General features: G+C 55.7%; 1 protein-coding gene across 2 annotated transcripts in view; it reads right to left on the reverse strand.

Moving 5' to 3' along the window:
• Positions 1-3,545: 3,545 nt before the first annotated feature.
• The window catches only part of WFS1 (wolframin ER transmembrane glycoprotein), a 31,199-nt gene continuing 14,117 nt past the window's right edge, over positions 3,546-20,627 (reverse strand). For both annotated transcript variants that reach the window (XM_040237301.1, XM_040237302.1), the window contains exons 3-8: positions 17,459-17,541; positions 16,852-16,996; positions 14,753-14,923; positions 13,061-13,141; positions 12,038-12,183; positions 3,546-6,321 (exon numbers count right to left, since the gene is read on the reverse strand). In XM_040237301.1, coding sequence (XP_040093235.1) covers positions 4,513-6,321; positions 12,038-12,183; positions 13,061-13,141; positions 14,753-14,923; positions 16,852-16,996; positions 17,459-17,541 — 2,435 coding nt within the window. In that variant the 3' untranslated portion in view covers positions 3,546-4,512. The remainder of the gene's footprint in view (positions 6,322-12,037; positions 12,184-13,060; positions 13,142-14,752; positions 14,924-16,851; positions 16,997-17,458; positions 17,542-20,627) is intronic.

Consider the following 20,627-nt stretch of genomic DNA (forward strand, 5'->3'; position numbering starts at 1 on the left):
CCCCTCCGAGTCCTGGCGTTTGGCAGTATCAACGCACTATATGGGAAATTGGTACCAAACCCTCTCCAGGTCTCAACAGGGTCTTCCCTGTGCAGTGCAAAGGCGGTGATGGTTTCATGGTAGCATCGTGAGACCCCACTCCCTACCCCACCACATTGCAGACCCAGAGAAGGTGAAGGCCCCTGAGGGTGCTCAAACACGGGGTAATCTGCTGGTGGCTCCTGTGGTCAGCACCGTTCTTTCCTGGCAGGTCTGAGGGTGACCCTTCTGTTCTGAAGAGGGATTTTATGGCCCAGGTAAATGGTGGTTTCTTCACAGCTCTGTAAAAAGAACAGGCTTTGGTTCTGTCCAGCTCTGCCACCTCCTGGCCGTGTGACTTTGGCCAAGCCCACACAACACAAACATGAACCTTCAATTCTCACGTGTGTGTTTGGGAGGATCAGGATCAAATGGCCTCACAAAGTGCCAGGCCCACAGTGATGCTCAGAGACCTAGGTCCCCTCCCCTCCTCGCAGGGAGTGGGGATCAGTTCCCGGAAGCAGGAGCCTTTGCTCCCAACAGCCTGACCTCTGTAAATCCCTCCATGCGTCTACCATCTGGTCCTGGGCCCTGCAGGCACGGCCTGTTTATCAACAGGAAAGGAGGATGGCGAACTGGCCAGGGATCTTCAGGACCACAGGGGCCAGGGGCCTTTTGATGTTTACAGTCCCGTGGAAACTGTTCAAAGAAGCAGCATCTGCCTCTGAAGGGCCAGCCAGCCAGGTCTGCTGGGAAAGCGGGGATGATGGTCTTTCCACTGTCCATTTCCTCCTCCACACTGTGCCTTAAAGTGCCCTCAGGTCCATTTTCCTGACCTTACCAGGGCCCTGGCTTCAGAGCCAAGAGAGGGGTTGCAGCTGCCTGCAAGACCAAGACTCAATCCCACCCTGGCCCTTGGACCCCAGGCTCCATCCTCTGGGACCCCCTGCATTCCGGGCAATGCCTGAGGCTCCGATGGGTGCCCTGAAGCTTGAAAAGTCTTCCTCTGACCTCGCCAAATCCCACCCTTCCCCTTGTTATCAAAACAGGGTGGACCCCACAGCCTCCCAGGAGCCTTCTGGCCCTGTCTCCCACAGGCTGGGTTCCACCCTCTCTGGGGCCCCACAGCACTTTCTGTGTGTGAAGGCAGGGAGGCACTTCTGTCTGAATCAGGGGCCCACTCACATCTGACTTGGGTGATTTTCCCGAGGGTGGGACTTGGGTTTGACTCAAACCATGGAATTACAGCATCTGCTCAGCATCACAGTGCCATAAATATTTGTTCGAGGGCGGCAGCGAACGCATCCAAAGCTCATTAGTTAGGTTAAATAAGGAACGTTTGAGATCATAAGCCACACTTACCAGCCAACCTTTTCTGGATGTGTAGTCATGAGGAATTAAAGTCGTGATGCAGAGAGAAAGGCAAGACGGTGGGTCCCGGGGGGTATAGTGTTGGGGGAGAGGGTATAGACAAGAGCACCATCCAACACCAGGCTCCTGTTGGGATTCAGCCACTCCAGTAAGTTCTGTTCAGCCAAACATGAATTATTTTCACAAAGGTTAAGTTTTTAAAAAGCTAGAAGGGACATTCTTCTGGTGAGGGCTTATACGTGTGTATGTGTGTGCGCAGTCATACCTGACTCTTTGCAACCCCATGGACTGTAGCCTGCCAGGATCCTCTGTCCATGGAACCTTCCAGGCAAGGATACTGGAGTGGGCTGCCATTTCCTTCTCCAGGGGGTCGACCCGGGATTGAACCCACATCTCCAGGATTGAACCTGCATCTCCTGCATTGTAGGTGGATTCTTTACCTCTGAGCGACCTGGAAAGCTCAAGGGCCTGTATAAGGTTTTTAATCGGTTCTGAAGTTCCATGAATGTTTAACTATGTTTAAAACATTCACAAATGAGTATTTACTAGTGCCTGACACTGTTGTGACCACCCTGCAATAAAATTAACTAGTCTAGTCCCTAAAAACAACCAGTGAGGCCAGCCCTCTTACATTCCTGTCATAGAAGAGGCACCAGAGGCCTGGAAAGGGTGAAGCTGTCTGAGGTCACATAGCTGGGACGAGGGGTTCGAACCAGCCAGGTGGCCTCCTTTCTCATCTGCTGTGTAGGTTACATCGAAACTTACAAATAACACTGTTTTCACTTGGAGTTCTGTACATCTAACTTTTAAAAAAGGGTTTCATTGCTAGGTATTGGGTTGGCCAAAAAGTCTGTTCAGGTTTTTCCGTACCCTCCTATGGAAAAACCCAAGTGAATATTTTGGCCAACCCAGTAGTTTTTGCAAACCACTGATCTAACCCAGACTCACCATTTTATAGATCAGGATGCTGGAACCTCGGAACAGGGGCTGAATGGCAGATCCAGGGCAATCCCCCCATGAGACCACCCCACCTTCTGCTCCTAGGGGGCAGCTCTGCTGGGGAGCAGAGTAACAGCGTGGCCCAGGGGACCACGGTCTAATTCTGGCCCCGTTGTTCGGTGTGACCTCCTCTCCCGAAACTGTTCTCTGAGGATCAGTGTTGTCACGGCACCTCCCCCAGGCCCAGGAGGATGAGATGAGGTCATCTGCATTCACTCAGAAAACCAGGCAGCTCCGCCCGCCCCGCTCTCCTGGACTGGACCATCCGTGGGGAGTCTGGGAGGCAGAGCTGAACTATGAACCCATTTCAGGGCCTCACAAACCTCCAGATCAGAAGAGGGGTGGGGCTGACCTTTAACCTCATCTCACTGCCTGGGAAGAAACCTGGGAGCAAACACACAGCTCTGAGGGCCACTGCCCTCCTGAGCACTTTCCAACATGTGGGATGTCAGGCAGAACTGACCAGGCTGGAGGACAAAACTGGAAGGGTCGGCTGTACAGGGACGCAGCTGCTGGCCACCATGCTGAGATGTGTGTTCAAAACGGAGGCAGCCGCTCCCTGAACCAAGTCCTGACCACAGACGAATGTGTGAACAACTCCAGGTTTCCTGACAACACAACAAACTGGACCTGCTGCTCACTGAGTTGGGGCACAGCCCACTAGGGGACAGCAAAGGTCGCCAGGGATTAGAGGGACCCAGGCGGACATGTCCTCCTGCCCAAGAGACCCGGACAGACAGGCACCCCCACCTAGGGCGCTAAGGTTTCTGAGGGACCCCAAGCTGCTCGAGCCCCCAACATGGCTCAAGTCTGATGATAATGCTATGGGATTATCATCGTTCATTTCTGAACACAGGATATGGTTTCAAAAAGCACACTCCTGAACAAGGCGGCAGCTACTGAGTCACGAACGACCATGTAATGAACCTCTCAGCAGCGGTGAGTTTCTCAAATCATTGAAACCATGTGCATTTCACACCTAGTAAGGCCTGAGTGGACAGCTGGGTGGTGGGGTCCCTGGCCCAGTGGGGCTGGGGTTACTTATTGAGAATTCCGCTCTTTGTAACTCAAACTGTACTTGTGTGTAATTCAGCGCAAGTGTAGACACCTGTTGATTCTCTAGCATACGCTTAAAAAAAAAAAAGACTTAAAGGATAGCAAATTTCATCAAAGGTTTTTATTTCAGCTGCTTCAGGACCTTGACTTTCTGCTTTCTGGTTCTGAACACGGTCTAGCTTTTCTGAGCACTGGGAAGGGTTTGCAATCCAGATTCCATGATTTCCAACTCTTTGCGACCCCATGGACTGTAGCCTGCCAGGGTCCTCTGTCCATGGGATTCTCCAGGCAAGAATACTGGAGTGGGTAGCCATTTCCTTCTCCAGGGGCTCTTCTTGGCCCAGGGATCAAACTCACATCTACCCAGGGATGGTCCCTGTAAATTTGGGCAAGACCCTGGCAAACTCACCCACAACCCACCAGGCAGGAGAGCCTCCAGGTGGGTAGGCTGCTTAAAGCAGAGCTCAGGGCTTCTGCCCGCGTGGCCTCCATCTCAGAGTCAGGAGGGGTCCCAGGCACGTGACAGAGCAGCTCTGCAGCCCCCACCCCCCCAGCCCTGGGCTTGGCAAACAGCTGTCAAGGCTTAGCAGTGATCAAATAAATAAGAAAGGCTATCAAGTTTACACAGCAGCACTACTGGTTATTCAAAGAACAAACTCAAACGAAAGTAAATGAGGGGGTGGGGGGTGGGGGTCGTGCGTGGAGGAGGTGCAGGAGGGAGAACAAGTGTCTGTAAAGTGCTTTCCGGGCGCCAGAATCCTAGCCTGGCTGGCACACCAGCTGCACGCGGAGAGGTCGGTCAGGGCTACGGGTGGAGGCCGTGCATGCAATTTCCAACCACACCGGGCGCTCAGGGTGGAGAGAGCTACAGCGGTCAGCCTGTTCACGGAGGTGTGAGCCGGCTGTGAGCGACTGAGCATCTCCGAAGCCCTGCGTTTGCACACGCGCACACACACACACACACACAGATGAGTGTTGTGCCGTCCAGCTGGGTGGGGGGGAGGGGGGTGCACACAGGGGAGGTCCTGGCAGCCACGCGCAACCGCCGCTCCTGCAGGGGACGCGTCTTCAGGCCGCCGACAGGAAGGGGAAGAAGAAGAAGTCGAAGGCGAACTTGACGGCGCTGTGCACGACGCTCCGCCAGTCCTGCTCTACCTTCACATGCCTCCGGGCGGGCGTGAGGTGCGCCATGCAGTTGAGGCAGCTGATGGCCTTGAGCTCAAAGACGGGCCACTTGCTGCCCAGGCGGCCCTCCAGGACGGTGCTGAACTCGATGACGCTGCCCTGGCGCAGGTGAAGGAGCACATCCTTGAACTCGCTGCTGGCCCGCAGCACGATGTCCTTGGTGACGTCGTCCTCCTCAGGCCCGCGGCTGCCATTGGCGCCGCTGTAGGGCATGCCCACCGTGATCTCGAACTTGTAGCGGTCGAACCTCTTCATGTGGCACGGGTGTTTGGCCAGGAGCTTGAGGCGGCAGAGCTCCTCCTCGGCCGTGGAGACGTTGCCCGGACTGCAGGACGGGTAGGCCTCGCCGTACAGGCAGCGCAGCCAGTCGCCCAGGAAGAGCGGCAGCATGTGGACGGCCGACTCGGCACTGTTGTCGATCTCCGTCACCCGCACGTACTTGAAACGGCCAGTCCACGTGACCCGATGGCCCTCCAGGTGGCTGCACAGGATCTGGGTGCGGGCCATGTTGGTCTCCTTCCAGGCCCGTGGCCCACACAGGAAGCCGTACTGCGGCCAGGTCAGTGTGGAGTTGTAGACCTTCATGCCCTCTGAGCGGTACAGGTAGAACCAGCAGAAGAGCACGATGGCTGTGAGCCACACCAGGATGAGCTTGACGATGGAGCTCCGAGTCAGGGACTTGACCATCCCCACCACGGAGAAGTTGGCCTTGGTCCACCAGCGGGCCAGCAGGGGGACGCTGCAGAGCACCAGGGTGACCGCGATCTTGGTGAGCTCCAGGGACACAAACCAGCGGGCCAGCTGTACCACGCCCATCAGCGCCAGGCCGAACACCAGGATGGGGAGAGCGAAGAGGAAGAGGAAGTAGCCCACGGACGCCCGCACCAGCCCCAGGCCGGTGGACTCGAGCAGGATGACCACTGACAGCTCGCACCACATGAAGCAGACCAGGTAGGGGACCAGATAGCAGTAGGTGCCTTTGAAGTTCCTCAGCTGGGCCATGCGGAAGAACAGATAGAGCAGGTAGACGTACAGCAGGCAGGGTACACTCACGTTCAGCACGACCAAGTGGCCCACGGGCACCGTGAAGAAGGTCTGGCCCAGGAGCTTCAGGTAGCGCCAGTCGACGGGCATGGTGGGCAGCAGGGAGAGCAGGCCGGCCGCCACCTCGGTCACCAGGGCCCTCCTGGTGTAGGGCTCGGCCGAGGTGCTCAGGCTCATGTAGCTGGTGGCCGTGAAGAAGACCGACACGACGGCCAGCTCCGAGCAGGGCATGCAGTCCTTGCTGGCGATGGGGAAGGAGACGATGACGAAGAAGACGGACAGCAGGAAGTGGACATAGGGCTCCAGGTGGTTCCAGCCGAAGTTACCCTCGGCCTGCTCCACGTCCAGGTTGGGCTCGAAGCGCAGGAGCAGGCTGGTGAGCGCGCGGAAGCTCTCCCAGGCCTTGCTGTCCTGGAAAACCTTGAGGGTGCAGATGACCATGGAGATGAAGGACAGGTAGAAGATGACCAGGGGCACGAAGAAGGCGAAGAAGTCGATGGTGAGGTTGCTGATGATGAAGAAGAAGACCAGGGCGTTGATGTGGTGGGTGGGCACGAGGGTGGACAGCCAGTGCACGCCCGCCCGGGACGCCAGGTCAATCAGGTACTCCTTGAGCTCCATGATGACGTGCAACGGGTACTTGACCACCTGGGAGGAGGGGTGGAGACGAAGGAGAGGCGTTAGAACCTGGACCGCTCTGTGCCGCATCACTGCTCCCTGGTTGGCCCTTCCAGTCTCCCTGAAACCGGGGCCTGGCCCTGGGCAAAGTGAACTCACCCACTGTTTCAACCAATGGCGGGTCCCTCGGTCTGCAAAGTCCTTCCACCTGTAGCTCTCTCTCTAGGTGGTGATGCTCCACACGTCCCCACAAACCTGCCCTTGATTCTACCCAGTCCTGCAGGGTCTGCCCTCTACTTCCTGCCCAACCCTAGTCCCTGACTGTACCCGACAGTCCACAAGAGTCTCCAGGCTCATGAGTGCCGGTCTCCCCTGTGAGATCTTGGGTGCCTCGGGGAGCCCACCTGGCCCCCTCTTCCTTCCCCATGGGGCCTCACACTTGCAAAGACAACAGAGGACCAGGCTACTTGCATCTCAGCACCCCTGTGATGAGGACTTCACCTCCTGAGCCTCTGTCTCTGGTGGATTGGGGGTGGGGTGGGTGATCCATCCAGGGGGAGAGAAAGTGCTGCTTTACCAGCCTACTCTGGGCCCTGCCCATCCCAGGAGCAGGGACTCCAGAAAGGAGAGTTCACGCCACGTGAATGGAAATGATTCAGCTGTAACAGGGCTAATGTGACATTTTCACTGCAGCAGGAGCCCCGACACCCGCCGCCTGCACCACCCACCCCTGCACGCCCGTGTGCTCAAAACAGACACACAGCCCCCAGGGCGTGCTCCCTGCATCGCTTCCCACCTCCCCCACCCCCAGACTGTACACAGAGCCAAGGGCAGCGGAAACCCTTGTCCTTTCCTGCAAGAGAAGAGGAATGAGGGGCTGGCAGGGAGGCGAGTAGGGGACCAACCTCGGGCAGGAGGCAGGGACGGTCCCGCCACCCAGGGTGGCCCCCACACCTGCCTGGTCCTGAGGCTCTCAGCTCTACCAGGGCTCCGGGGAGATGGAAAAGAAGCTGAAGGAGCTGAGAAGAGAACGTGTCCATGACCGTGCTAGGGCTCACGCAAGGAGGTCAGGGGCGTGGACTAGACCACACTGGAGAGGGGTGGTCCTTGTGAGGAACACCCACGTCAGGGCAGGAAAGCCCAGTGGAGCCCACAGCCCATTTGAGGGGCAATGTGATGGATGCCCGGTCAGTAGCTGGGTGAGGTGAGTGGCACTGCCTCCATCTACGTCCTGGGGACACGCTCCTTCTGCCCCATGAACATAAGGGCAGAGGAGGAGCTGGGATCCTGGGGGAGCATGACTGAGTGGCAACATTGGGGTGTGGCCGTCATCTGCCCAAGAGGCTGGGGTGTCAACCCTGGATGACCAGGACACCCGGGAGAAGCTGGCAGCGTGAGTTTTCCAGGTAAGAGGGACCTGGGCTTACACGCTGGAGGGGGTTGCTCCAGGGAATCTTCTTGACCCAGGGATCGAATCAGTATCTCTCGAGCTTCTTGCGTTGGCAGGCAGGTTCTTTTACCACTGAGCCACCTGGGAAACCCCACTTGTATATGTTCAAAGAGCTGAATTCCTCATTTAACTAACAGTCCACTTACCCTCTGTTTCAGAACAAGCAAGAAAATGGCGAAACCAACAAACCAGCTCAGGGCTCCCCCAGCTCACTGGGGCCAGCTTCCCCAGGAGGAGACCCAGTGCTCACCCTGTCTGGAGGAGGGTACCAAGGAACTTCGGATACCATAAAGTCAGCCTTGGTGGGGATTTCTGACACTTGTTGTTGGTCAGTTGCTAAGTCAGGTCTGACTCTTTGCGACTCCATGGACTGCAGCACACCAGGCTCCCCTGTCCTCCACTATCTACTGGAGTTTGCTCAAATTCATGTCCATTGAGTCGGTGATGCCATCCAACCATCTCATCCTCTGTGGTTCCCTTCTCCTTTTGCCCTCAGTCTTTCCCAGCATCAAGCTCTTTTCCAATGAGTCAGCTCTTCGCATCAGGTAGTCAAAGTATTACAGCTTCAGCAACAGTCCTTCCAATGAATATTCAGCGTTGATTTCCTTTAGGATGGACTGGTTTGATCTCCTTGCAGTCCAAGAGACTCTCAAGACTCTTCTCTAACACCACAATTTGAAAGCATCAATTCTTCACCTCTCAGCCTTCTTTATGATCCAACCTCACACCTACACATGACTACTGGAAAACCCATAGATTTGACTATCCAGACCTTTGTCAGCAAAGTGATGTGTCTGCTTTTTAATACACTGTCAAGGTTTGTCATAGCTTTCTTTCCAAGGAGCAAGCGTCTTTTAATTTCATGGCTGCAGTCACCATCCACAATGATTTTGGAGCTCAAGAAGTAAAATCTGTTACTCCTTCCACTTTTTCCTCTTCTATTTGCCATGAGACGATGGGACCAAATACCATGATCCCGTTTTTTAAATAATGAGTGTCAACCCAGCTTTTTTACTCTCCTCTTCCACCTTCATTAAGAGGCTCTTTAGTTTATTTTAACTTTCTGCTATTAGAGTGGTATCACCCACATATCTGACACGTGCCAGACAGCAAACCAGTATCTCCAAAAAGAACCTGCTCCAGCTCTGCAGGAGCCCCTTCGACCAAAAGCCAGACACACCAACAACGGAAAGAACTCATGCATGCATCAGCCGCTGTCTGCTCTGCTAATCCCTGTCGACGGGGCCTCTCTAACCAGACAGACCAGAGGCACCCAGTGGCCCTGTTCTCACCTCCATTCTCACTCTGCACAGCAGTGGTGAACAGCTTTGGGGGAGCTGGCCTGGAGGCAGCCAAGTAGCTGGCACCTTAAAATTAACCTGAAACTCCTAATGCTCAAAACCATTCACATTATTTATTGGTGTTTTTTTTTTTTTTTTTTTTTGTCTATTGAGACCACACAATCACATGGTTCAGAGGACATTTAAAAGACAACGAAGCTTCTAGAACCTGAAGTCCAACAGTGCTGGCCTCTGCTGGCACAGGGAGCCCCTGTGGCCGCCGTGACCAGAGCTGTCCTTTAAGGCCCCTGTTCTGTCCCGTCGCTTCTACCCAAGCCCAACTACTTGGGACCCCACCAAATTGTGAGACTAGAAACCTTTTCTGTAGAGGCAGTCCAAATAAATCAAAACGAACTTTACTTTGAGCAAGAAAGAAGTTTTTTAAAAAACGAGGAGGGAGTCAGTTCATGACAGGACGGGAAAGAGCACCCTGACCAGGGGTTGCGGTCACCGGCAGCCTTCACCCTGGACACGCCTGGCCGACGTGAAAACCTGAAAAGAACTGCCTGGTACCGGCCTGGGCAGCCAACCAAGGAGGCCACCACTTGCCCAGAGGGTCCCGGCTGGTTCATCAAGACCCTCCTCAGACCCGAGCACACGTCCACGTGCTGGACTTTCAATAATGTGATGCAAACGCAGTTACGATTTTAAGACATTTCTGAATCCATCTTTAAGAAGGTTTCATCTGTCACAAAGGCTGGAGAAGCTTGGAGCCTGGAATGTCCCTGGGGGGTCACATCAGTTTGCAGAGGGGTGTCTGGCACTTTCCACTGGGGGTGCCGGGCCCTCCGCAGGCACGTGCGCCTTCTCTGTTCCCAGGGGGTGGTTAATAAAGGCTGGGACAGCTTTGAGTGCCAGGAAATTCATTCTGCTCCAATTCATTCTCTCTTTTCCAAAACACTATTTTTTTTTTTTTGCTGAGATGGGTCTTTGTTTCTGCGCAGGCTTTCTTCTCTCGCTGCAGACAGCAGGGGCTACTCTTTGTTGTAGTTCATGGCCTTCTCACTGCAGTGGCCTCTCATCGTGAAGCACAGGCTTTTAAGTGCACAAGCTTCAGTAGTTGCACTTGCGGCTTCAGTTGCTCCACCGCATGTGGGATCTTCCCGGATCAGAGATCGAACCTGTGTCCTCTGCGTTGGCAGGCAGATTTCTTTACCACTGAGCCACCAGGGAAGCCTTCCAAAACACTTTTAATGAGATAAACTGTAAAGCAATCAAAGTGCTCTGACAACAATTGCAAAAAATGAAAAAAATTTTAAAACAGCCTTATTTCTTATCAGGATACTTTAAATCTCTTTTTCACAAAAAGGAGTTTCAGACATCTTACAGCACCGAGTTTGTCGCCCGCAAGGAATGTGACATAACTTGCTGTCCAAGCTGAGATGTTTTTGAAAGCAGGCATTGTTAGCAAGTATGCCAGAACAACGCAAACTAGGATGTCCAGGCCGGGACCACCTGGCCCACAGGTCTTCTTCCCTCACCTTTGACCCTCACTGGCATTTGGGGAGCACCTCCTCTTTAGCCAAGAACCATGGCAAACGCTCCACCTTTCCTCTCTCATGTTAGTAAGAACATGCCTCTCTCATGGCATTTCGAACACACTTAGCCCAGGCCTGCCCCCAGGTGGGCTCTCAATAAAAGCGGTGACCTCCCTGGTCCAGTTCCTGGGCCGTCCTGACCCTGCACCTCAGAACCTTCACCCCGACACCCTACCTGCCCTCAGGGGCTCTCAGGAAGCTTGCTGGTCTGGAGCGTGGCCTTCACACCCACCCTCTGGGCTGCAGCTTCTCTGAGGAACTTGCTTCCCAGAGGCGGCCTGCCCACCCACGGGGGCGGCTCTCTGAGCCTCCATATTCATCCCCCAGCACAGGGCTTACACTGAGGCCGTGTCTGGGATGAGGACACACCAGCACTGGTCCCATCACCGGCCCATCCTGCTCACACTCCAACCGCACTGTGGGCAGGTCACACTCGGGCCTAGGAGCTGGGGAAGCACAGAACCCTACGGACTCTTGGGGACCAATGCCAGGGGCTCTGTGATGCTCTGTCTGCCCAGAGGCCCCCTGTGCTGGCTGGGTCCCCTTGGCCACGCATGGGGATGGACCTGTCTGGGGCCAGGCAGCCAGATTTCTGAAAATCCTGGTGCTCCCAGCAAAGGGAGATACAGAAGACGAATTCAACCCCCTGAGCTGAACTTGGGGAAACTGGTGAACGGGGGGGCGTGGTCACACTTCACCAAGGCATATATCTGCCCCCTTTAGTCACAAACCACGTGGCCAGGAAAACAAAAGCTGAGACTCCAGGGGCATGAGCAGCCACGCCTGGCTGTCGGCACAGATCTGGACGCACCACACTCATCCCTTGTCATCATGCCTGCTCACTGGCGGGAGGCGGTGGCAAACACAAGCTTCCTCCCACCACCGCCATCCACCTTCAGGTTGCCCTCAGTCACCTCCCCTGCCACCCTCTCCACACCCGCTCACTCCCCGAACCCCTGCAGATCCAGATAAACAGGCACCACTGCAGAGCCCTCCTGAACACAAGACTGCACTTTGCTTCTGGGGGGAGGCACCTTCAAGGAACTGACCTCCCCTCTGGGCCATAAATGGACAATTTTTCTGAAGGATGGAGTCTACGTGAAAGGCGGTCTCCAGCACACAGCATCCTGCCCCCCACACAGCGTTTTGCAGAGAAAGATGCAAAGATGCCCATGCACGTCCAGCAACCACTGGGCCCGCCCGATCCCAACAGCGCCCCTGCCTCCAAAGCCTGAGCATGTATGGGAGGCCTCCTTTCACAAGGACGCGTCCTTATGGAGCTACGTGGACGACCTGGAGGCACGGGCCTCCCCAGGACAAGCGACACAGCCCTGGAGGTTCCCTGCTGGGTGAGGTCTCCCACCTACAGCCTACTGGGGGGCACCCAGGCGGGTAGGGGGCCCAGGTCAAGGGCTCACCTTCAGGCGCAGGGGTAGGTCCTCGGGACTCTTGCCCGCCACCTCGTCGTCATCATCATCCTGCAGGAACAGGTCGGCGGGGATGATGCCCTTGGCGTACTTCTTGGTGATCTCCACGAAGTCATCCAGGGCTATGTAGCTCTTGGCTGAAGCACAGGAGAGGACACATGCGGGGTCGGTGAGACCACGAGCACTGCCGCCCCGTGGAGATGGGCACGTGGTGGGCAGCAGCTGTGCCAAGGTCAGGCTGGAGACAGGTGACCGCTCTCAGACCCAGATGATGAGAGGAGAGAGAGGCAGGCAGGCTTGCCGAGGCCTCCTGGACTTGGGGACCCGCCGTCCCTCCCCCGAAGCGTCCCCTGCCCTTCAAGTCCTGGGAGGCTGCCTGAGCCAGGCTCCACGCGGACCCTTCAGAACGTTTTCCGCCCATGCTGCTTGGATCCCCTTACTCCCTTGGCCCTAACCCCTGCAGCCCAGCCACCTACTAGCCCCTCCAGCCAACACACATCCTCCAAGGGCCTACTATGTGCCAGGCATGTGCCCAAACCTTCATTACCCCCTACCCCTGAGTTCATCCCGACATCCCCACCTCCCCACAGCCCATGCTGGGGGCAGCCCCCACTCCCTGCTGGATGCTCCCAGGCCTTTGCCAATGAGGTTCGCTCACTCAGCCTAGAGCATCCACCTCCTTGCCCCTCACGGGCTACCCACCTCCCCACCATCGCGGGCTCACAGCCATTACAGCCCCAGCATCCTTCTCCATCAGGGACAGTTACACTGCCCTCTCGTCCCTCCAGGGTGTATGTCCTTCCAGTGGGTGGGGTCCAAATCCCAGAGCCCAGAACACCGACGCCCAACCAATAGCCCCAAAGGGACTGGACGGAAGATCCGTCAGCCTCTGAGACCCGGGGAGCCAGGCCTGGACTGATGGGGGTTGGGCGGGCACAGACACGATGCCCCGGGTGGTGGGGGCGATACCATGGCCAAAGGTGTCGTTGGCACAGGACTGGCGGCCGTACTCACATTCGCTGCTGACCAAGCGCTCCAGCACCCGCCTCTGCTTCTGCAGGGACTTGGGGACGGGCCCGGGCTGCACCCCGCCATCTGCAGGGACAGAACGGGGGAGAGTCAAGGCCAGCTGACTGCCCCATCCCCTGCAGTGAGTGAGTGAAAGTCGCTCAGTCATGTCTGACTCTCTGTGACCCCACAGACTATACAGTCCATGGAATTCTCCAAGCCAGAATACTGGAGTGGGTAGCCTATCCCATCTCCAGTGGATCTTCCCAACCCAGGAACCAAACTGGGGTCTTCTGCATTGCAGGCGGATTCTTTACCAATTGAGCTATGAGGGAAGCCCCCATCCCCTGCAAGCCCCCAGAAACTTGCCAGTGTTCCCCATGCAGCCCTGGAGGCCTGTACAAGGGCCAACCCTTGGGACCCCCACTGCTCAACCTCCATCACAAGGTGACCCAGGCCCCGTTGGGCACAATCTGAGCCCTGGACACACCACACTCTCTGATCAGCACAGCCTGCCCCCGGACACCTTTGCTGGCATTGTCCCTTGGTGTGATCTTCCCCTGGAAGAGACCGAGCTCCCCAGGGCCACTGGCCAGGCCTTCCTGTGTCCCCGGCCCTGGTGCAGAAGTTAGTTCAGTGGGTGAACACTGAGCCAGGACTGAGATATCCTGCCCTCTGTCGACACCTTCCCCCTGCAGCACCCACACCCAGGCAGGCGTTCACTGGGCTCTCCCGTGTCAGGCTCCAGGTGGCCTTTGCAGGGTTGGGTCAGGTAGGGGCTGGACCACAGGGTGAGATAACACAAGGGGAGGGGCGCTGTGACTGAGAGGGGCCGCGGGATCACAGGTGAGCCCAGAGCCGGTGAGGGGGCAGCAGGAACGGGGCGGGGACGTGGCCCACAGGGTCGCTGGGGCCCCACGAGGGGCGGCTGAGCCTTTCAGGTGGAGCATGCCTTTCGGGGGTCCTGCCACTGGAGCCCCAGGCCTCACGGCCGCCTCTGTCAGACCCCAGAGGATCAGAGATCAGACAAGAGTCCTGCCCAGAGAAGGGGCAGAGGTGCCCACCCACCCATCTTCTCTGATGCGTGGCAGGTAGCCCCAGCCCCACCCCCAACCCCAGCATCTCCCCCTCGGGGCAGGAGGAAGCTGGGTGGAGCCCTGGGCAGGTGCTTATCAAGGTTACCAAGAGACAGAAGTCAGCCCCGACCCCGGAAATGGAGAGACCACACCCAGTCAGGGATGCCCATCTGGTCCATCTGTCCTTCCGGCTGTCCATGCCCTTCTAGGAAAGCCGGGTTAGGAGGTGGGGGCACTGAAGAGGCTGGCAATGGGGCCAGCCCTGGAGAGGCTCTTGGGGATTCGGGGACCCAGGTCGCTGCTGGCAACTCTCACCCTCCCCACGCCCTGTCCCCTTCAGGAGGAAGAGGAGGACAACCTGGACACGGCAAGGCCTGCAGCTCCACCTGTGGGCAGCAGTTGAGAGAACCCTAGGGGTGGAGTAAGTCAGGTAGAACCAGAGCTGGGGGGGCCCTGAGGGGCACCAGGAACAGGACACCCAGGAAGGACACTCCAGAGCCTTATAGGACACCTGCGAGGCCCCTGCAAGAAGCTCCCTGGAGCCCCCCACGCCAGCTCCCATAGAGGATCCCCCAGGATCCTGGCACAGAAGCCCAGGAGGCTCCACGGGCAGAGCGCATACCATGCTCGTTGACCTGCCCCACGTTCTCCAGCAGCTCCGCCACAGCCACCTGCTTCTTCTTCTTGGGGTTGAGCTTCCAGTACATGACGAGGGCCGCCTTGCGCACGGCCCGCTCCAGGTCGGTCTCAGAGGAGAGCTGCCTTACTTCCTGCTCATTCTCGGAGGTGATGCCTGAGAGAGGGAGGTGTCAGAGGCCTGGGGCTGCCCGCCCACCCATCCGGAAGCTGGCAGGGACGCCCCAGCCCCAGCCAGCCCTGCCTGAAGGGGCTTGGGAAGCGATTCCCACGAGTGGCTTTGCAGGCATCTTCATCACCAGGGCGGAAATGAGAGTCCAGCCAGACGAGTGTCTGGCCTGAGTCCCTGAGGGTGGGAGGCTTGGCCCGGCCTTTCAGCAGATGCTCGCCGAGTGGCCACGGAGGGCTGGCGCTGGGCAAGGCCTCCCCACCTTCCTGGCTCCTTCCCCTCCCAGGTTCCCCCTCACAAGGACCCCTCTGGTGGGGTGCTATTCTTCCCATCTCACAGATGGAAAAACTGAGGCACCCAGGGGTGGTGGCCTGGTCTTGGCGCCAAGGCCACAGAGTCAGAGAGGCTGAGCTGGTCTCAAACCCTGGTCAGTCTCACTGCAGTGAGCGGCCAGGCTGCAAGACGGGGGGCACCCCTACACTCACAGCATCAGCCCTTCCGAGGGCAGCCGGGAGCAGTGTCCCTGCATAGGCGGCCCTTTCCCAGGGGGCAAGACTAGCCCACAGAAAGATGGGGAGCAGGTTTCATGGGCCATTTAGAGGCCGCCTTTCCCCCTGCACACAGACCACCAGGGACACCAGCCCAGCCACCCCCACCCCAGGGGACAGTGAGAATGAGGCTGGAGGGCTGATATTTTTTTTCTCCTTTTGAGCATCTCCCTAACCTTCCACGGGAGTCCACGTTTCTTTTATGATCAGGACACGCTCAGTGTGAGAAGGTGGAGGGTGTGGGCCACGTGAGACCTGGCCCCCTCTCTCACAGTCCTCAGGCCTGCCCTGGCCCCCTCAGGGCCTCTGGGAAGACCACTGGCTCCAACCGTGAACTCTGGGGGTCACACTGACTCAACTGGCCAGGGCAAGCCCATCCCACCTGCCCTGGAGCAAGGGAGGCTGGCTTGGTAAGAAATTCTAGCCAGCAGAACATGACCGTTCTAAGTCATTAAAGCCATCAGCCTAATGTCCAGAGAAAGGAGATTCTATACAATAATAAATAATGTTAATAAATATCATTTCTATACATTATATATACATACATAATAAATATATATACATAAAAATAATGAATATAAATTTTGTTTTTTATATATGTATATGATAACCCTAATGTTTAAAAAAAAATATTCCAATATAAAACCAGAAGGAAAAATAGTAAACTATGGAGCACTTCTCTCTGGGTTTCAAGATAATTTTTAAAGATAATTTCTATCTTTATGTCTTCTATATAGTTCAAGTTTTCTATAACAACCATAAATACTTCTGCAATCTGAGCGGGATAAAAAAGGCCCCCTTTATGACACACACACTTTCACCTTTCTTCTGAGGTTTGAACCTTCAGGAAACACTTCCCTGACACCAGGAATGAACCATTTCCCTTGGGCAGGATAACATAGTAAATATCCCCAAGTGGCCAGGCTACACATCACTGTCCCCCAGCACCCACGCCCATCCTGGCAGCGAGTGCCTGCCTGGGTGGGCCCTTCGCTGGCCTCCAGTCCCCAGCTGCTCCACTTAGACCGGATGGAAAGTCAGTTCAGAAAGCGCTACTCCTACCTCAGGCCTGTCATGCCCTCCAACTTGGCTCCACGGTCTACTCCTCAATTTGGATGAGAATCCAGATGGTATATCTCCTTGTAGACCCCACCACAAGTTAAAGAGGATGAAAATGGCTTTGTTCCCTAAATAGCTCATGTTATACTCCCAAACCATCTACGTGGCAAAGCCACGAGTGCAGCAGAAACCACACTCACTTTTCCCCATGGCGTCACCAGCATCGGGTTCCCCTGTTGCCATTTCGGTTGTTAATTTAGCAGAGTAGTACAGCATCCCTCGTGGGTCCCTCCGAGCCACCTCACCTACCTCTTCTGTCCGCGAGGCATCGGCGGAGAAGCTTGACGGCCTCGCGCCGGCCCTGCTTGGCGGCGAGGGTCAGCCAGTCCACGGCGGTGCAGTTGTTGAGCTCTTCGTCCCCATCGCCGGCCAGCTGCAGGTAGTGCTTCCCCACCTGCAAGTGCGATCTGATCACGCCACACACTGCAGCAGCCTCCCCGCGCAATGCGCGGGCCCCCAGTCCACGTCCTGCCTTGCCTCACCCCCAAACCAGGCAACTTTGGGCTCCCTCAGCCGGTCCGGTCCGCTCGGTGCTCCCAAGCCAGAGCAGGGTGTGGGGACCCCACCCCTCCACTGATGAGATGAGAGAGGGGGTGGGGTCATGCGGACAGGCCGGAGGCAGGGCTGGCATCAGAGGAGGTGATGCCCAAGTTCAGGTGTGAGCTGGACAGAGGTGAACACGTACATGCTCCCCGGAGGGTGGTGGGAAGAAAAGCAACACACCACAAACATGGAAACCCCACACACAGGGCCCGCGCATGGCATGTGCAGGCAGGCTGTACCCACGCCCAGCTAGCATGCTCAGCACCAGCTTGTCCCGGGCCCCCTGAGCCTCCCCGCGGACACTGATCCTTACCTCCGTCTGTGCCTTGGGGTCCCCAGCCTTGGCCTTCTCCAGGACTTCCTCAAAGGGGGTGTCCACATCTCCCTTTGCAGGTCCTTTAACACAGGAAAGCAAGCAGACGGACTGTCACCATGCTGGTCCTTGTCGCTTGTTGGAGGACGAGAGGGGCTGGCAGAAACAGGCTTCAGCCCCGAGTCAGGAGCATGAGAGCAGGTGTGGAGAGGACCGGCCAGGATGCTCCCTCCATTGCTGCACAGCCAGGGAGCAGGGACTGCAAAGCTGCTGAGGGGTTCCAGGAAGGAACCCCTGTTCCAGGCACGGACAGAGCAGGGCACAGACCAATAACCACTGTTGCCCCCGGGGTTCACTGCAGCCAGAGCGGCTGATCTCAGGCTTGAACAGGGCTCTAGAAAGATGCAAGAGATGGAATGAAAGTCCCTGAGGTTCTTTAATGATTTAAAGAACCTGCACCCCAATGCCAAGCACCCCAATAAACAAACCAAATATATGTTTTCCAAGACAGTCATCTACACACGATTGACTTTGGGAGGTCATAATCACGGTACATACATTTTGAAATATACACATATAAATTTGTAATATTGAATCACAACCAACTTTGCATGTGGCTCTGCAGTTAAATGTACCACTTCAGTGGCTCAGAAATCCCACCGAGGGGACACTCAGGGCCTCTGGGCCCCTCCTCTCCATTGGATCTTTAGATTATTCCCAGACTTCGTAATTTTATAAAACGATGCCACAAACCAGTCTGTGCATGTATTTTTATTCGAGAGGCATTCTCCTGGCATGGGTTCTTCAGGTGAATTACTTGATCCAAGGGTCCAAATATCACATACCTCGTGCAATATTTACTTTATAAAATGTTATCTTAAGTTACAAAAGCATCATGTAACTTCACTGATTTCACTACAACCTCTCCTGTAGTGTGTAGCATAACAAAAAGTTTTTTTTTTTTTTTTAATCACTTTTCACCAATCCCTTTTTCTGGTTTAAGCAATCAATACGGGGGCCTATGCCCGACACCACACCCTGCCTCCACCCATGGTCACCTCCCTTCTTAGCAGGTGCTTATCTGGGGTTAACAGACTCTCGATCTCTAGACACTTCAGGAAACGGAAGGCAGAATTCAGGGAAATAAGAGCAGTCCCTAGGAACAGTCCTGGATATCTAGCTATCCCGATCCATTCCTCCAGACCTTTCCCAGGACCAGCTCCGTCCACCAGGCTCAGAGTTAGCCCCTGTGTGCAGGGTGCCCAGTTGGGAGGCAGCAGGGCAGGGGCCTACGGTGACACAGCTCTGAAGTTCAAAGGCAGAGCAGCCGTGTCCAGTTTGGGGCACTGAGGAGTGGAAACGGGTGGGCTGGGGATGGCTCAAAGGGGAAGATTCCTCCCGAGACTCACAGCCCCGGCCCCAGACCTCGGTGCTTCTTAAGTCATCAAGGTCAGCTCTCCCTTCTGGCTGCTGTCACACTCTGCCAGCCCTGGAATGCACTTTCCAGCCAACGGCTCAGACTAAGAGAACAAAGAGGAGGGCAGGGAAGGAGGGTGTGCGGGGTTAGAGAAATCCGACCTGAGTGTGAATCTGCCTTTAGCACTCTGAGCCTTAGGAGTGAAAGAACACTGCTACCCTATCAGTAAACTGGAGAAGGGAATGGCAAACCACTTCAGTATTCTTGCCTGGAAAATTCCATGGACAGAGGAGCCCGGCAGACTACAGTCCACGGGGTCCCAAAGAGTCAGATACGACTGAGTGATGGAGCAGCTATCGGTAAACAAAGGACGTGGCAGCCCCTCCTACCATGCACTCTGGGGAGACACAGGATGATAAAGCACAGGATACTGACCTCAGAGAGCTGAGGGGCAGATCAAAGGAATGATTTCCGTGAGCCCAGACTCTTGCATCTTCCCCGTACACAGAAAAGCACTCAATTCCCTAACTCAACATATCTGGTTTTCTTTAATTAACAGTAATCTACTGATGTTCCGACTACCTGATCTTTGCTGCGAAAACTCCTGTGTATCCTGGCTCCTCCCTTGTCTCTTGAGAGCAGTATTTCAGAGCAATCTGAGATCTGAGAGGCTGTGTTCCAGGGTTAAGTCTTCGATTTTGTCCACCAAATAAAACATAATTCTCAGCTTTTAGGTTGTGCTTTTTTTTTTCAGTTGACAGTATCAAAGTGTTGTGTGACCATGCGAGACTCATTTCCAATCCCATCGTCAATATCCAGCCGGTAGGACTGTTAATGAAGAATGGGACACTTGGGATTAGGTGCCTGGTCCAGAGTTGGGTGTTCTCAGGGTGCGTCCCCTTCCTTCCTCCATGCCCTACCTCTCTCTGCTGACCCCAGGGCCTCCCTGGCTCACTGAGGCCACGTGTCCTAGTTCAACACCAGGTACCTCCTGCGAGTTCACAGCTCTTTTCCTGACCGACTGAATTCACAAGTCCAAGGTCATGGAAGATTCAAGCGTAGATCTATTGGCTAAAAAGATTATTCTGTCCATGATTAATTTTCCACAGAAGTTATTCATAGCCTGACATTTTGTCATGAAATGAAAGGAGGGCCCTGGAAACTGTCCCCTCCCCCGGCACAGCCCATCTCCTTGTTCCTGCATCTCTCATGGTCCCACAGGCCTTTAATGTAGATCATCTGTGTCCAGCAGGTCTGGCCCATCTCCATCCTCTGGGGCAGGACACAGATCAGCAAATGCTGAACAGACAGAGGGATGAATGGATGGGGGACCGACAAGGAAGGGTCTCCAGCTCTGTCTCCCCAAATCCTTGCACAGCGCCTGGGACATGTGTGGCCCAGAGATTGAACTGCCAAGCTCAACTTCCTGATCTGAGCAGGTTCTAAGTAGAAATGGACAAGGATGAGAACTGAGCAAGTCAAATGCTCTCACTCTTCAGGACCACCCCAGGTCCGCGGGCTGGGGAGCCTCAGGCACCCCCTCCCAGCAGCCCTGAGGGCTCTGCCAGCCCCTTGATGTCCACCAAGTTCTCCTGGAGTCAGCTGGGAGCAAGAGAGAGAAGCTGGCTTCCAGTTTCACCCGGCCGTTGCAATCTAGATTGGCTGGAGCACATTGTTTAAATTGCTGAATGCACGCCAAAGGCTCTGAGAAGAGCACAATCTGAAACACGCAGTGAGCAACTGTGTTGCTCC

Source organism: Oryx dammah, unplaced genomic scaffold (assembly GCF_014754425.2).
Source record: "Oryx dammah isolate SB20612 unplaced genomic scaffold, SCBI_Odam_1.1 HiC_scaffold_3, whole genome shotgun sequence".
In the NCBI taxonomy this organism is placed as follows: Eukaryota; Metazoa; Chordata; class Mammalia; order Artiodactyla; family Bovidae; genus Oryx; species Oryx dammah.